At 39.2% G+C, this 18,144-nt stretch overlaps 2 protein-coding genes across 4 annotated transcripts; both read right to left on the reverse strand.

Annotated features, from left to right (window-relative positions):
- Positions 1 to 3,319: 3,319 nt before the first annotated feature.
- Positions 3,320 to 8,066, reverse strand: LOC139151225 (solute carrier family 52, riboflavin transporter, member 3-A-like). Of its 3 annotated transcripts, none has more exons than XM_070723872.1 (3): positions 7,891 to 8,066; positions 6,120 to 7,541; positions 3,320 to 4,573 (listed from the first exon to the last, which is right to left on the reverse strand). In XM_070723872.1, the coding sequence occupies exons 2-3, from the start codon at positions 7,401 to 7,403 to the stop codon at positions 4,364 to 4,366; spliced, it is 1,494 nt and encodes a 497-aa protein (XP_070579973.1). In that variant the 5' UTR covers positions 7,404 to 7,541; positions 7,891 to 8,066; the 3' UTR covers positions 3,320 to 4,363. The 3 variants fall into 3 exon arrangements, with proteins under 3 accessions (XP_070579973.1, XP_070579974.1, XP_070579975.1); XM_070723873.1 differs by having other exon boundaries at positions 7,785 to 8,066; XM_070723874.1 differs by having other exon boundaries at positions 6,120 to 8,066.
- A 651-nt stretch (positions 8,067 to 8,717) lies between these two features.
- Positions 8,718 to 14,537, reverse strand: LOC139152353 (four-jointed box protein 1-like). Its single transcript, XM_070725489.1, has 5 exons — positions 14,070 to 14,537; positions 13,201 to 13,374; positions 11,842 to 12,031; positions 11,053 to 11,202; positions 8,718 to 10,114 (listed from the first exon to the last, which is right to left on the reverse strand). The coding sequence occupies exons 1-5, from the start codon at positions 14,413 to 14,415 to the stop codon at positions 9,700 to 9,702; spliced, it is 1,275 nt and encodes a 424-aa protein (XP_070581590.1). The 5' UTR covers positions 14,416 to 14,537; the 3' UTR covers positions 8,718 to 9,699.
- Between the last annotated feature and the right edge of the window lie 3,607 nt (positions 14,538 to 18,144).

Genomic DNA, 18,144 nt, shown 5'->3' on the forward strand with positions numbered 1-18,144 from the left:
AAAACATGAAATTCAAGACTTTTACATCCAAAGGTTTTCAAGTTGAAAATAGTTCCGGTTCACTTTCAGTCCAGTGATGACTACGCGGCCCGCGACGTCATCGGCGAGTTACCATTGAATCCTATGGAGCGCTTGACGTTCGATATACGAGGCATGTAATAGAGAATCCATGCAATCAGAGGTTTCCACTGTCTACGAACGCAACGCAAAATGCAAACAGCTGGTTGAATAGAGCTGTAGCGTACTATTTAAAAGAGGAAACTAGTCATTTTTAGAGAAAAAATGTTCTTGACTTTGTTGCACAGTGCTTTTGAATAATTTCTGGTCGGGTCATTTGCGGCCGAGGTGGTGCAGCATAAATTTTTCCTTTCCTTTTTGAGTTTTAACTTTTACATGTAAAAAATTGTCGTTTTGTTACACCAACCAATAAACTGCCGCCAAAGGCATATTTCACATTATTGCCAATCACCACGAGTCATTTCCCTGAAGTATTTCAAATTAAGGGCAGCTGCTCAGAAACAATTAACGCTTCCGTCTCTGTGGTTTACTGGAGGAAAACTAGTTTTATTGATTTGTATGCGGATTAAGAGCGCGGAATTGCTTTGCTAAGCCAGATCGATTAAGTTTCCAAAACACACTGTAGGCCTACTCCCCATGATCTTCCAAATGCACGGAACGTATCTCCTTGATTTTAACAAATTATTTTATGTCACAAGACCTGAAAATTTCGACATTCTGATTCGTGTCATTGTGTGCACCTATTACTCTGCTGTAATTCCAGTGGCAAAGGGTTGGAGCGGGCGTGAAAAGTCAACAATTTGAATTAAATTTTGAACAGGACAAAGTGTGTACTTAGCAACACTGAAATGCAAAATATTGTGTCCTCATAAATATCGTCGCTTTTGATATTTTGGTCCCGATATTCTCACATTTATGATATTGACTATATGAAAGCTCATTTATTATTAAATTTATTACGATGCGTGGACAGTTCTTTATCAAAACAAAAGTCAAATTACACGAGAAACAAGGTGAAAGTATGGCCCTTTACATTTGCACTACGAACTTTCAACGTTACAGCTCCAACAGCTATAGCGTTTGATGTATATTCCGTTATTAATATCTGTTTATAGAATAGTTCCTTATTCTACTCCGAACATTATGTGAATATGCCCCATGCCAAACTCGTCAACCCAGCTTGTTTGTTTGTTTGTAATGTACCACAGTCCCTCCACAGTGATGGAGGAACTGAATTGTACAAAGGTATTATTGACGACTGAATTTCAAGTCGGGACTGGAAGTCGGTTGTCAACAATACCATTGCATATTTTTCACGGTAAATTGTGTTGCTAAGGCTGATACTTATTATCTCAACATTTTTTGGGAAGAAGAATGAAAAATGTATCTGTCGTGCTTGTTTTATAGTACATCAATATCACAAAAAGCAAAAGTTACGAGTAAGGCCACTGTCCCCATCTCTCTCTCTCTCTCTCTCTCTCTCTCTCTCTCTCTATATATATATATATATATATATATATATGTATATATCTATCTATCTTATATATATATATATATATATATATACACACACAAACATACACACATACATGCACACGTACATCCATCCATCCGTACAAACACATTCATAAACACATACATACATACATACATACATACATACATACATACATACATACATACATACATACATACATACATACATACATACATACATACATACATACATACATACATACATACATACATACATACATACATACATGACAGGCAGACGTGTGTGCAGGGAGGAGAGATTTGCAAACATTTCTTTTCACTGGTATAAGCTGTAACCCTTTTCTGTTTTATGTTTTATAGCTCCAAATCACGAAACATATGCTGGTATTCAACTTATCAACTCTGTCTTTGTGTTCAATGTCTCTTGCTGACATCTAAATTCCGGTCCGGACTAAAATTCGTTTTTTCAACAATAACACTGCATATAGCGCACTGTTTTTTCAAGGCCAAAAGGCTAAATGTATTTCCACATACCAAAGGACCAAAAGAAGATAAAAAATATGAACAACTACAGTTGTCCCCTTTAATATGCATGTTTCCGGCTTTTTCACACTCCCATTCCTGGGCAGGCCTATTGTGTCGATTTTAACCGTACTATAGTTTCCCATTAATGCATTTGCTACGGGTCAGTGGAAAGGTAGCTGTGGGAGTCGTCGATGACTTGTACCAATTAAAACTTATTTATAAATTACGTCCAAAGCAAAAGAGAGGAAATCGAGTTTGTGTACTCCGAGAGACTAAAATTACTGAAATCGAGAGGTCGTTGTAGACAATACACAGAAAAATGTTGTTTTTATCGAAAACGCGAGGCATCGGATATTGTTATAAGCGCGTGACTGTCCCAATGTTCATAGTCACACAGATATTTTACGCTCGGGTGACCATGTCGAAATCGTACCCTGGAATGGCATGTTTACGTTCACTTGTAAATAATTACTTTACTCCCACTTGATGTGGTCATCCAGTACATGCTGTAATTATGTCAACATACAAAACAAACCGTCCAGAGCGCTACTTATTGTTCACAGAAAGCGATACGTCAACCAAAAATGAAAAGTTCCCGACTGTGCGGTTCAACAGGCATGCCCCACGTTTTGACATGCGCAGCCACGTCTCCTTGGAAACAGACTCTGCAGATTCTGACCCGCAAGAAGGGCGATTATGAAAATTTTCCGTCTTCAAGATTTCAACTGCGGAGAACAGTAGCAGTAGCAATGGGCAGTAACTCTCTCAAGAGGCTTAGGTTTAGTCGCAGTACTTTGATTTGGTTCGTTGCCAGGGGGGGCTGACGCAAGCGAGTTTGCTGTGATCCCTAAACCTGCTCCATTGACCTCGTTGTTGTATGTTTAGGTACTCTGAAATGTTTTACTGTGAAAGCGGTCGACATAAATGGCTGCCATTACTCCTCAGTTGCTTGGTACTCATCGGCGTAATATATGAAAATATGTGAAGTCTTCCAAAAACCAGCCAAAACCATAACTTTTGACCGGGATCACCAAAGCTTAGATCGTTGGACAGTCCTTATATCTCGCATCGCTTCCTTCCTGAAATTTTCAGTTCGTGGCAATTATCCTATCCCCAAGAATCGCCTATTACTCAGTGCTGGCCCTCCAATTAAAGTACATCCTCGCAAACCGAAAAGATAGACTGCGTCAAAAATATAACATACACAGAAACACAGAATGTACAAATAACTTGTAGTACTGTGCACCTTCATGATTATTTTCCCCAGTGACTAGGGGCAGTCAAAAACTACAGCATTGTCTTGATATGTATTGCATTTTTACTAATGCAATTTTATTTTCGGAATTCGGCCATCAAATATCTCTGTTTTAAGGTACAATATTACCATTTTTCATTCCTCACATTTGTAGTGGTAATGATGAACATGCGTTAGCATTATCTATCACCGTTTGATCAGGTAAGAAAAACCTTTGGTGTTGAAACACGACATGTAAACATGTAGTTGGTTATTGAAATTTGACTCCTAGATTGCGCCATAGATGATAAAGTTTGTTTTGCTGGCCACTGTCTAGATGCTCAACACTTATAAATGACATCCAAAGTAGATCAAACATCTGTACAACTAACTCAAAGAGAGATGACGCTTTTCATGTAAAGTTCCTCTTCACAACAGTGTACAAGAAGTGTTCAGGGGTCGTATGTGGCGCAAACAGCGCCACCACCATTCAAAGTCTGTCGCATGTTTAACTTTTTATGAATTCTCGAATAAGCCGGGCAAACGTGCTCAATAAGAAACATGTAAACTCATTTTCATATAAAAAGTAGCTGGCTAGATTTTGTGAATATCTTTTAAAAATGGAATTCAGACAGATTGAGTACCAACCAGTAGTAAGGTGCATAGTAATGTCGCTCTTGGGTTCCTTTAAAGGGTAAGTATAAATTGGATCTTAATATTGTAAATTAAATGATTATCTCTCGTGATTCGCATCCGACACATTATACGATGCATGCAATACCCGGATGTAATATTACTTTGTCGCCTGTACGACTGAAATTCAAGTAAACTTAACGTGCAAGAAGAGCAGAATTTGCTACATGTGGGTGTCAGTACTATACCACTATAACTTACCAAGTAGAAATGTTTGGCAGTTTCAATTTATGATCAACGAGATTTTAAAACTCGTTTTGGCCGCAGGAGGTTAGGACAAACTTTTTAGTTTGCAAGAACTTGTCTTACGAATGATTCAGAGTTGTTCCCAAAAGCATGCTGTCAGCTGGACCAACAGAAAGCCACAATATTGCAAATTTCTGTAGTCACCGACTCTCAATAACACGTGAACTGACAGGGGTCGTTGGACTCAAAAAGATACAAAACGTTGACCAGCGGGAAGATGACGATAGCGCCGAGAAATGAACCGATCTGCGTCACGCCACCGTACCAAATCAAAGCTGACCGGCCGAGCTCACGAAACCGACCTCCGATGGAGACCTTGACGTAGGTGAAGATGAAGTAAAACATCAACCATGAAATAACCTTCGATAAAAAAAAAATAAAACAATATTTAATGATTGAGAATTCTAGAGGCATACAGAGTTGAGAATACACTGTATAAAGCTTATCACCAAAAGAGTTATTGTTACTTTCTTATCGATTGATTATTTATTTATTTTATAATAATTGTCATTTGAATGCTCTGAGGTCAGTATCGCCAATAACAGAATTTGGGTGCGTATAGTTTATTCTAGTTTTAATAGAAAGACAAAAGTTCGGTTAAATAATATGCGAAGTTTCTAGGTCACGATATTGATATAGTTCAGGCTTCTGAAAAATAGTCGGATGATGTGTCCCATGCCAAAATTCAAAAATATCATGCTGTTATTAGTCGCGAAAACGTTTAGTTCTGTAGTTTTTGATGGAGGCGCTCACTCGCGTAAAGGCCCCTCCAAAGATAGATAAAAAGAAGCTAAAGCATCTTGTTCACGAGCTTGCGAGTCGAGCGTCTGTGATTTACCCTGGTACAGCATATGGGAACTTTGCATTCCGTCGATTGATGGCGTGCTAGCCAACGACAAACCCAAAAGTTAATCTAAACCTTGAGTGAAACTGAAACGCCATTTTTTTCGTGGATGGGGATTTCGTATATCATTTGTAAGATGATGAACAAACTTAATTTTATGGTCAAATTTTGAAGCTTGGTTAGACTTGATGGTAAAGGATGTACCTTGAACTCATTCTTCCGCTTAATTTGCACTATATTGACATTTTATTTTACTTCTAATGTCTGTCTGTTTTTCAGAACATTTCTTTGTACATTTGTTTACTTCTCTTGTTTATAGTTATATAGATATGACGATTCAAGTTGACGGTAGGAATATCTACTATCAAATTGTTATCTGTGAATAAATCTAACTTTCCTTTCAAAAGAAAACGATGAACTAAATCTAAGATTCCTACATGTCATGGCTAAATTATAGCCCAAACATTGATTACGTACCACTCCAGGGGTTCATTATATGTGTAAATCAATGAAATTGCTGGATAAGACGATTTTCAAATAATGAGCTAAGAAGGAATCAAATAGCATGGTCATGTGCACCGAAATAGCTAAGTCACATTACATGTCATAAGAATTTAACATAACATGTTGCCATCATTTTATGATTATTAAAAAGACTTTTTCTTTCCTTATTGGAAATCCGCATATTTACATATTTGTGTTATTTTCACAGCTATTGATATATACAAGAATGTCCGCTTAAAAAAAAGAGCTGGACCCTGGCGACCATGCTCAAAAAGAAGTTATTTTTCGACTCGACTCCATCTACGTAATTATGATACATGTCTGAAAGTGAGTATACCATGGCCATAACAAGGCATATGTTTAAGTAGAACTCGAATCATGAAAATGATATTGATGACAGGTAGATGAATTATGAAAGTTTAGCTTCTGAGGCTAATAGTAAAACAGAGCCTCCTAATGTTTTCACACGCACAATTTCAACTGTAGCCTACAGAAATACATTATGAATTTATTGAAATTTATAATATTTCAAAAATAAAGATCACTTTGAGTACTTACAGATAGTGTCGGTCCCCAAACATTACCGCATAGTGGAGGGTACGGACTCATCAGAGACAAGTAGAGAATGTATGCAGATACCAGTGTAGCGAGACCGGAAAGTACCCCAACCGACAGATTTGACTTGGCGGGCAACCAGTGCACGCATAGACTGGCAGTCGGAATCATCGTCAGGCCGAGCGTCACCGCCAGGTGGTAGGCTTGATTCCCGTAAGGCAGGGTGGAATATGACTGGATCGACGGCATCACGCCATTGGTCAGGCAGCACGACCATGCCTGCAGCGCCAACAGGTATATCCAATCACCGCGTGACAGAAATGCAGTGTTCGTACCTGTTAGAATTTTTTCACTGTCATGGCTTGTTTCTTTGCCAAGGTATATCGACACGTTGCTTTCTTTTCTCGCAAACTCGTCTTGCATATGTGCGTGTTTGCCGTCACTAGGGTTGGATTTCCCATGGCCTTTATCGTACAGCTCAGTTGCCGTTAACTTGTCAACGTCGTAGAGTTCGAAGGAATTATCGACAGATTTTTCGTCAGATGCATTTCTTCCACGCTTTTCATTTTCTTGTATTCCTGATATTTTTGGTACATGGACCAAGAGTGCGAAAGAGGCTAGGCTCAGGCACAGCAAAATAGCAAGGAGGGTGAAGTACAGCTCCACTGAATATCTCGGCGGGGGATAATAATATTCGGTTACGTAGCTTGTTGTGTTCACAGTTCTGTTTCCAATGATAGTTGTGTTGATGTAAGTGTGGTCGAGGCATTCTGGGTTGCCGCCCACACCCTGAATTAATCCCAGAACACTGGGTACCAACGCACTGAACCCTTCCCCGACAAAGTATGAGCTCATGAATTCCCGCGGGAACGAAGACATGAATGCCAGGAACGACAGGGAAGACGTGCAGTCCACCAGCGCCAGGAGTCCGCTGAGTATCAGGAAAGCCGTGCTGTGCTCTCGTCCGTTCACATAAGAAGTCCTGTCCCAAAACGGTACCAGCAGAAGACACGCTATCACTCCGACGACGATGATGATGTAATTGGTCGGAATTTCTATCTTCCTCGTCGTGAACTTGTTGGCAACCGAAAAAACGATGGGCCCGATGTTGGCTATTTGAATGATCAGGATGAGATAGGAGGCCAACGCCCAGCCTTCTGGCAAGTAATTCACCAATATCGGCAGCTGTATCCACAGTCCGTTTATGTCCAACCACGAAGCCATACCGAACAAGCACACGAACGTATGGACCGCGGGGAGAAACAACCTGTTGATTTTCTGCCCCATTTTACCAACTTTCCAAGGGTGCAGTAGAATCCGGTTTTACATGTATTTTGAAGTCAGACTTCCGGCAGATTGCTTCAAGTACAGTTATGTCGATGTTGAGTATTCAGCGCGCCGACTAGAGTAGGAAGTTCATTTTCTCTGAAAGAAAATAATTGCCTTATTTAGCTTTCGATTCAAGTCACAACATTCTAATCAATTCGACAGTACGGTATCTAGAGTAGAACTTTACAGAGTATAAATTAGGAAAGAATGAGAGACTTACAAAAGGCTTTCAACTCAAAAATTCCTGTGCCCTCTTCTTGCACTTGGATAACAGGTGTGGACATCATATCGTAGACCTAAGGTCTATGATCCTTGATACACGTGTATGAGAGGTATTACCTGTCCAGATTGGTGATTCGTGCAATGCTTGGCGCTATGTTCGTCTCTGATCAAGTCCACAGAAAGACGAGAAATTACACTGAGATTCTCTTCAAAGGAAACATACCTTCATTCTCGCGAGGTTGTGATGCGTCTGGATGTCGGCTGCACGTCGATAGACACAAGTTACTCAACGGTCACGATGTTAGAGGAGCGAAGCCATGTGCTGTTGTTTGACGATGATATAAGATGTTCTTCAATCTGATCTTTCAGCGAGATTGACTCCATGATCAATTATCAAACATCTTGCAAGCCAGTGTGTATGTAACACGCAAGGCGCTATAATTGTTAATAACTAACCCATATTCGGCGCGGTATCGGAACATTCTATCATACGTGATTTTTTACCATTCGATAGGGCAAATTGTGTCATGATGCTATTTGAATATGTCATATATTTGAATTTGTTGTGAAATAAAATTATTACTGAATTCATTCCACTTGAATTTTGCATAATTAGCGCGGAGATGCTAGTCGCTGTGATTGACTGAACAGAATCTCGTGAATGCAATCGCTCGCACACACGCGAAATCTCGTCGAAATCTCGCAGAAATTCTGTTGTAATCTCCGACTGGAAGACCTAACAAAATATATAGCTGTTGATATTGACGTAAATTTAATTGACAACATATCTGTATCACTTTTTGCCACATGGGTTCACAGAGAACTCTAGAATATGGCAGCACATGCAGTGTACACTACATTTTGCCAACCCATAGAAGATTGTCACAACTTTCATCATGTCGGATTGTACTTTGACAAGAATGGCAATATCAGGTGAATTTACAAAGATTTTTTGAAACCTCGTATATCAAGCAGATTTTACCCGTACTTAGTCTACTGTTTCTAATGTGTTTCTTAGATGCTATGAAACCCAACGAATACCACTGAATTGCAATACAGGCGATAATAAAGATTTGTTGTATTTTTACTGGATGTTTAAAAGATATCAGATATAAGAATATACATCCGTAACATTTAACATTACATCTATAGAGGTATCTTATTCACACGTCAACACGAAAAATGGTGCACAAATCAGTATATGCAACACAAAATCAACTCGGGTACTGCTTACACTTTAAAACCCTGAGAAAACTCCCTCGTGCCAGAATAACATGGTAATTCTGTCTATTTGTCTACCTGTCTGTATATCTCTCTGTCTTTGGCTCTGCCTCTGTCTGTCTGTCTGTCTGTCTGTCTCTCTGTCTGTCTGTCTGTCTGTCTCTCTCTCTCTCTCTCTCTCTCTCTCTCTCTCTCTGATATGCACAAAATAGGTATCAATTTATCTGTGGTGGTGCTGAATAATATGAGTAAACTACGGTGCTTCATGTTGGCTGAATAGACGCGTTCGACTGAATCGTGACAGAGAGAAAACAGTGCCAATCCTGCATTCAACAATGTTCAGTGATGCGCTTGATTTAGAATGCACCTCGTGGACACTGTACCCGACACTCAAATTTAATCCAATAATGCTCTAGTCTACCTCTGTCCTTGACTCATACTGAAACCTGTGGAGTGAACGAAGTTTTCAAATCTTGTTTTTGTGAAAATTGATTATTTTCCCCTTAGAATAAATAAAGGGTATAGCAGCCATCCTGAGTTGAATTTTAGCCGCTTTGTCTTTTATCTTCCCGAACTTTGTCCCCCGACCCCTGACTTTTATTCTAGATTATCAAAGAGTATTGTTTAAAGTTTCCCTGAGGAACGTCTGAGCAAAAAGTAAAATGTCTGTTTTGAGGCACGTATCATCTTGATGGCGATAAGCGAAATCCATAGCGTATGCTATTTGACTTTCTCCACCTCTTATCTGGATTATTTTGAAGAGTGAATTGACTTGTAGACCTTTAGAATTCAAAAATCTTGGCAATCTCGTCTAGCTTCCAACGGCTTTTTCACAATTGTTAATGTGAGCATACACGTCTTTTATCCTGTCTCGCAAGGTCTGTTTGTAATCAATGTAAAGTAACGGCCAGTTTTTAAGTATCCTGCAAGACATCGTGTCTCTCATAGCAGAGAACGTCGGCTCCCAATCCGAAAGGGTGTTCGTGAACATTTCTACAGCCGAGTCCACGTCAGAAGCCAGCGTCCTCATTCGTTCAACGGTTTTGCGTCGAAAGATGCAGACAGACTCCAGGAAGCGTCTCATCGTCACGAGGCGGTGGGCTGGCGATAACTTCAGAGCGAAGAAAAACGCAGTTTCATTGTCGATCAGCCAGAGTTTGTTGCCTTGCCGAAGTGCATTGTGGGTTGGCTGATTCAGGTCGCTGTGAAATTCATGGAACATCAGCCTGAAATTAGAATACATATAGCTTGTTATACAATCTCGCAAATCGACTCCTCTTGATATTAAGGGGAAAGAGTTGTCTGAACTGCACCTGTGCGAGTTTCTTGTTTACAAACAATGTATTTCGTGCACGATATCTAGATGCACCTCATCATCATAGCTGCAACATTTAAATTATGCGATATGGATTGTGACAGATATATTTTAACTTTCATCAATCACCATCGCATCTTGCATACAGTGTTTACATTGGTCGTATGTGTCCCATATAACATTTGAGTGCAGTTCCGATCATTATGCCTAAAGGATGCGGGCGTTGTGAAACACCATGCATTGTGTATTACATACAGTGTTATTGTTGACAACGGATTCTAGTCCGTGTGAAAATTCAGATGTCAACAACAATGGATTTAAGAATGGGTCATTAGAAGCACTACACTAGTCTGTATTGTTCACAGGCTGAACTCTAGGCCTTTTGACATGACTTGGGGCGGAAAAGAAGTGACTATATTTTTCAACTGACCCCGAACAAAAATAATGGAGAGCCATCAAATGTTACAGCTGATGCCGGAAGTTTAACTTCGAGTGCATGTGTGTGAAAATTTACATTGAAACTCATTCATCTTACAGGTTTGTCAATTTTCTTCAACGGAATAATCTGGGTATAGTAACTTGGTGGTTAAAAAGTTAAAGTACTACAAACGTCCTTGTGAGTGGCAGATCAGCGGAGCAAGGGATGCATGCATAATATCAGACTGTCATCTACAGAACGGCCATTTGGACATTGAAAATTCTTGAGTACTCTGTCACTCGGACGATGTCGCAAGAGAAGAAAAGACACATTGCAGTACGACCACGAACGACTCAGAAAGACTGACCACAGTCCGCACGGAGGGACTGTGGACTGACCAATCATAGGAGGGATAAGATCGATTGACGTACCTGTCATAATGGCCAATTAAATAGTCGAATATTACCATGTCTGTATACTGTATTAATATGGTCAGCTCGTCACGAGTTAGTTGCTGTAAAGTTGGATCGCTTGAATTCAACTGTTTTATGTCTCCTTTTACAAATGGTGGAACGGGTACGCTTCGAGAAAAAAAAACAACAACAGAGAATCTACTATTAGGCCTACATTCAATTATGTTCTCAAGCACCTTACTTATTCAGTACTGATATTGCTAGGTCAATTGCGTCACCATCCAACTTTTATAGACTGTAATTTACCCATATAATGTTTTCTTTGACAAAAAAGCGCGTGAAATATTTCTTGTTCATGTTTTACGATTTTTCATTATATCGGAGTCATTAAGGAGACCGTATCTGTGACATGTTGACATTTTGTTTGTTTTGCGCCATTATTTTGGTTGAAAAAGTACATTCCTTTTCTTATCCCTAAACTATGTTGAATACGAAATATTAGCTATTAAAGGCACACTGTGTATAACATTTGAATGTTCAGTTGGGCAGTATTCCCCTCCAGTACACAATTATACGATGTTCTAATAAATTCAGCGACGGCATTTCTGAACGGCATGGCTTTTTAAGTAAACAAGATAGAAACACGGTATTTTAAAAGCTAAAAAATATATGCGAGACTGCATTTAAAATTACTGCATGGGCAAGCTTTAAACAATGGTTGACCTCTTTTGGGGTACCAACATGAAAGGATTTAACCGATGTCACAGGAAATGTTCGAGCAGCACAGTAGACTAAGATCTGACTTACTCTTCTGTGGCGTCATCGAGCCATTGCATCAGCGAGACAGTTCCATCCTCGTCCCAGCCACTTTCTTTCATTGTCCATTGGACGCTGGGATTCCTCCAGTTTGGGTGCTCCTGGTTCAGATGACTCAATGTCACCAGCGGGACGTTGTGGAAACCAAGAAAGCGACTCAAATGGAATGAAAGCACTTCACCTGAGAATCGATACAAAAGTTTAAGATGCGAACTGTCTTTGTAGCTCAAACGCTAACTTTTGTAATACTTTCCATAATTTTTGTTCTCTCTGTGCTATAAAATTCTCTTCTTCTCCACAATGTTGTCGAGATGCGGGGTGTCCAACTTGTCAATACAACACCCCGTATGTGTGTAATGTGCTATGTTATTGTTGACCGTGGAATTTTAGTCCTTTGTGACTAGAATTCATTTGTTAGTAATTGCAGTTCATATTCTGCACAGTGTATTGAATTGGCAAGGAAATGAGTTTGTTTTACAAAAATAAAATATAGAATATACATGTATACTGATGAAAATTGTAGTCATATGAAGTATATATGCATGTGTATATCTCCCACTGCTGGAGTCCAAGATTTATCCAATCCATAAGCATGGTCGCATTTTTTAAGGAAATATGCGCATGCGCCCCTGTCGGAACAATGTTGGATAAAACTGCGGTGGTTTAAGCTCTGTCCTCTTGTACGGGTGCAAACTATTCATGTCGACAAATGCCTTTGCTTTGAAAAGTATTTATTTCGCCATCACGGTATCATTTACTCAACACGTTTTGCGTGAACTGGTCGTATTATCTTAGCCTCCGCCTAGACCTTTCACAGCCTCACTCGATACAAGTCAGTTATTTTTCAACAAACATTTTCAAAACGGCGTGAGTGGAAGGACATTTTGTTCTCTCCATTGGAAGGGTAGAGATTCTAAAACCTCAACGGAGAGATGATTTCGAAGTACAAGAGCAATATATTTTTCACACCAAAAAGATATAACTTATTAACATGAAAAACTGTTTGTTGGATTTTTTCTAAAACTATTTCCATTTTTTCACGACTGACAGACCAACCAATCACATTTTTAAGGGCCTTGTCATCAGAAAAATAAATAAATGAATAAATGAATAAATTAATTATTTAATCAACTTATTAATCAATTAATAAACAAAATGATCGCCTTCATTTACGGTATGTGTATTCTCCTTGACCTGTTGACCAATTCGCAAATGACATTGTCATGGCAAACATAAGTATATACCAGCAACTTTTTAATGAACGGATGCCATCGCCCTCTAGGGAAATATTGTGAAGGAAATATTAACCGAAAATGTTCCAATATTACGATATGTCTGAAAAGTGCTCACCATATAGCCAACAGGAGCTCTTGTAACGGACACACATCAGATTACCGTCTGATAGGCGTATGAGCGCATTCTTCTTGGATGTTCTATCACCGCAGGGGGCGTCGTCGTACATCTCAAGCACAGTGGCGTTTCTTATCGAGGTCAACGTCCTCCGCCAATCGTTGTCACTTTCACCTGAGTTATCGTGGAAGTTGAAAAATATGTTTCCCATTTTCAGTAATGCTTTAGAACATTATTAGTAAATAATGACTCTTTAAGGATCTCGCGCCGGATAAATCTAGAATATTATTAGCGTATGTATGTATGTATGTATGTATGTATGTATGTATGTATGTATGTATGTATGTATGTATATATATTATATATATATATATATATATATATATATATATATATATATATATATATATATATATATATATATATATATATATATATATATATATATAAAACTCGGTCTTATGACATTTGGAGCTACCTCTAGCACAGAATTGTGGCGTTTTCACAACAGTATATATGCATACGTGCAAGAGACTGGTTGACATTTTGATTTTTAAGGGAAAACAAGAGCCTCCAGTGTTGAAAAGAATTATTCACTTTCAGTAATATTTATTATTGAATTTTTGTGAAACATTTTTGATTGTTCAAAATTTGTTCCTGAACCCGTTGTTCCTTTTTAGAATGGTCGAATTTTAGAGTAAAGCGTTAACATTGGGTAAATATTGAATGCAAACATTGTGAAATTCTGCCTGTATGTCTATTGAAATCCAAATGACATTTACGTTTGTCATTTTTTTTTTCGATTGTATGCATTTTAAGGCTTTGTCAAAACTGATGTACTTATTTGACAACAGATGAAGCTACTATACCTGCAGGTACAAGCACTTCAAGTTCTTCGGACCAAAAAATGCCGTCTTCAACTACACGAAAACCATATTGTGAAAATGTTTTCAGTCTGCTGTCTGTATCGGTTCCATTCAAGCTCCTGCCATCTTTGTATCTGTCGTCCCTGATTTGAGAGGCTAACGTCCTCGTCGCCAGGTTGGGTTCGTCTCCCGGCAGTTGCTGCACCCTCCTCTCCAGTCTACCCGTGTGAAGGCTCCCCTGTTCGCCTTGACTCTCTATCTCTGAGTGCAGCCAGAGGACTGTAACGGCTGTAGCAGTCACGGCCCACAGGCAAAGCTTACCGAGCTTCCGTCGGAGCGTCCTCAGCATTGCGATGTTGCCCCACCGTCAAGGCTACGAGCCACGTCCGCAGATACACATCGATGGCAACGCAAAGATATGTTCCCGTTCGTTTGCCGCACTACAGATCGCCCGAGATCACAGGGCAGTGTCACTGTTCGTGTTCTTATGCCCTGTTCAATATTTGATTACAATCCCATATGAAGGTTGCCGGAAGCAGTAATTTTAATGTCAAACATGCGACAAATATTGATCTATCCCATTGGGCCACATTGATGTTTACGGTGTAATATTTCAATCCAAACACACTGTGAAACACCTTGTTAAATCAACACAAAAACATGCCTATCTATATTTTGTTAATATGCAAATTTGTCATCTACCTCTTGAAATTAACCATCTTATTCTGTGTGCATAACATTGGTACAACATTTACTGTGTCAAATTTGCAGAAATGTGCTGGTGGGTCTTACTTGTAGCTAGAGAACTGAGAATCTGCATACTGCTACCAGTGCTGGGTGACTAAACCATTCAATAATTAGGACAGCTTGCTTCCAAGTTAGCTAACTCATGGTAATTCTTGGGATACAGCAAAGTGATGAATTTTGAAAACAAAATTGATGAGGTTTACTTTCAAACTGAATGCCAATTTTTAAACAAACCCCAAAGCTAACCGGGAACTGCATGAATAAAATGCACCTTATTACACAGGTACACTAGACCAAATGGGAGAAAGAAAAGCAATAATGAACTATTTCAGAATAGTGCAAAACATACTCTAAAATTTGATAACGTACACGCCGATACAGTTTTCTGAATGGACAAATGTCCATCAAAGCGCGCAGAACTATTGTACCAAAAGTGGCGTCTATGTCGGGAGGAAGTCTCTTGATTTATGGTTAGGGTGGAGTTCATATTTTCTTGCGATCAAGAGAATTCTCCTATTACCGGGGATTTTCTCTCATTTGGTCCAGAGTGCCTTGCAGTTATGAATCATCATTTTGATCATTAGACACAATACGATGGATTCTAAGCTCAGTTTACGACAAAGGGGAATGATTTCAATTTTCAATAATAAACTTTCCCAACATGTCCAGTAATATACCATCACTTCAAGCTTATGCTGTACACATTTCACAGCTCGTGAGATTCACAACTCCCGATGTATGGTATCGTAGAGCTTGTGACTCATATGAAGACTTTCGAGTTAGACAGCCTGTTACCCCTAGTGAGAGACAGTGATTCTGAGCAAGTATTTTGTTAGATCATTTAAGCAGTTCTATGGTGGATACGGAGTTGTGGTACCGATCCACAGGCGCTCCTTAGCTGGGTAGTCTGCTAAGTAGATCGATTTCGGATCGATCTATGATCCCGTAGTCGATTAGGTTGCAGTGGCAGACATATCAACTACGGGATCAATAGATCGATCCGAAAATCGATCTACTTAGCAGACACATGTTCTTATTCTTCTCGTATAACATATGTTCAAGTACAGAGTATCACGTGTAATTTTACAGACACAAAGCAATAATGAACAATATGTATGCAAAGAATTTTACCTCAAACTAAAATTAAGATATCAACAATCATATTGGTCATTATAAACACGCAGACTGTGTTGACAAGCTTTACTGTGTGCCTTTTGAAGTGATTTTGGGCGTAGAACAAAAATATGATGAGAACATGAATAATGGAAAAATACATAAAGTTGAAGGTAATGACTGCTACAGAGCTACCACAGTGACTGTTAACTTTATGCAGATAGTAACTATAGAGCTGAAAGTGGTTAGGAAGCATTCGATATTTACGGGGGGGGGGGGGGGGCGGTGGAATTTGAGCGACAAATGAAACGTAAAAAGCGACCCCCCTCCAAATCAAATTTCTAAAATTTGACCCCCCCCTCAATTCATCAATAGTAAAATGTGACCCCCCCCCCCCATGAAAAAAAATATTTCATCAGATTTGATTCATTAACCCTTCGCACCCTGTGGCCCCAGGCTGAAAAAGTTTCCTCACATACTATTCTTGGTGAAATGCCAAAATCAAATTTTTTGCACACACATAAACTTGTAATCACTCTAGTCTAATCAAGTACACTAATATCAATAATCAAGAGTACATAAATACACAGATTTACCTAGTTTTATATCGGAAAAAAATTATTCATAGTTTCCATATAGACAAGATAGTGAATCAACATTTCGGTGACATTCCAAAATCAAATTTCTTGCACAAACATCCACTTGTTACCACCCTAGTCTAATCAAGTAAATTAATATCAATAATCAAGCGTACATAAATACACAGATTTAACTAGTTTTGTAATGGAAAAAAATTATTCATAGTTTCCTCTGACAAGATAGTGAATTAACAATTCGGTGAAATTCCAAAATCAAATTGCTCACACATGCACTGGTAACTACCCTAGTCTTATCAAGTACATTAATGTCAATAATCAAGAGTCTATGGCAGATTTAGCTAGTTTTGTATTTAAAAGAAATTATTCATAGCTTCTCATAGATTATGTATGGAGGACCTGTGTATTTTCTATTTTGCCTGGGAGTTCTTGTGTGTTATCACTGTATACCTAGGGAGTCCAAGACGGGAACTTTCCAGAGAGTGTTTTACGTTGCATGCTGCACTGGCACTGGAAGGTTTGAGTGTCAGCGTGTGCTTTTTAAGTCAGATATTTCTCTATTTTGAGTCTTACTCAAGTCAGCAGATATGTAAAGAAACCGGTGAGTGGCAGAGATCGAACTTTATGCAGATCGGACTGTTTATTTAAACCCTACGCCATCCTCTACTTAGGACTATAGTCGATGGAACAAACATTGCTCACCAGTGAAAGCCGTGCTGTACATGTGTAATAATACACACTGCACGCAGAGATGATAGTATCACCACAAGTTGAAAGCTGATCTTTCTGCAGCAAATTGTGTGTTAACTGTGAACTTTATTCAGTTTATGAGTTCAGTCAGATGTCTGAGATTGTCATGAGAACATTATTTGTGATTGTTCCACTGAACTTTTGTCGATGCGCGGAGTTAGAATTCAGAGGAAGACTTCAGATTAGTTCGGCATGTCCCGACCGGAAGTAAACAGAGATCTAAGATGGCTGCTCCCGTAGTAGCTGAACTGGACGCTGCTTAGCAGTGAATTGCGTGTGTTGTCGCCGACTTTCATGTGCAGACATTACACGGGACTTACAATTGTGCTCATCATCGAACATTAGTTAAAGTCGCGTGTGAACTATTTGTGTTTCCCAGCCGCGTGGTCAAGTCTGAGGTACCTCTAACGTAAAGTTTTCCATAGAAATTGTTAAGCATTTAGAAAGGGTTTGAACAGAGTTTTTGTTCTGAAAGTGTGTTCGACTCCTGCCGTCGGGAGGTCGATCAGTACGGTTATTGTTACCATGGAGTAATATTTGTAGTTTTGAAGTACGGTTTTACTATTTTATATGTAGACCCCGATATTTGACACAATATAGTAATATACAGAAGTTGTTTGTTACATTATATGACTGTTGTTGGCTCCTCATTTCATGCCCATGCTGTGTAGCCTGCGTACAGGTGTGTGCACGTGTGTTCCCAGCATTATGGCCCCTACCACAGCCCTGCAATGGTCTTTGAACAGACTTGAGGTCTCTGCGGCCTGGATCTGGACACAATGAAGACTAAACGGTCTTTTTGCCGAAATTCTGCTCTATTGGGGCAAAATCCTTCCCTGCCTACCTTTACCTCTTAACCAATCCCAGAAAAG

The sequence above is a fragment of the Ptychodera flava genome, chromosome 15 (assembly GCF_041260155.1).
Source record: "Ptychodera flava strain L36383 chromosome 15, AS_Pfla_20210202, whole genome shotgun sequence".
NCBI lineage: Eukaryota > Metazoa > Hemichordata > Enteropneusta > Ptychoderidae > Ptychodera > Ptychodera flava.

Coding starts and splice junctions, on each gene's coding strand:
- LOC139151225 (XM_070723872.1), bottom strand. CDS start 7,403: ATGGGGCAGAAAATCAACAGGTTGTTTCTCCCCGCGGTCCATACGTTC. Junction 4,574..6,119: donor TTTGGGGACCGACACTATCT/GTAAGTACTCAA, acceptor TTTTTATCGAAG/GTTATTTCATGGTTGATGTT.
- LOC139152353 (XM_070725489.1), bottom strand. CDS start 14,415: ATGCTGAGGACGCTCCGACGGAAGCTCGGTAAGCTTTGCCTGTGGGCC. Junction 12,032..13,200: donor GAGCTCCTGTTGGCTATATG/GTGAGCACTTTT, acceptor ATCGATTCTCAG/GTGAAGTGCTTTCATTCCAT. Junction 11,203..11,841: donor CTCGATGACGCCACAGAAGA/GTAAGTCAGATC, acceptor TTTTTCTCGAAG/CGTACCCGTTCCACCATTTG.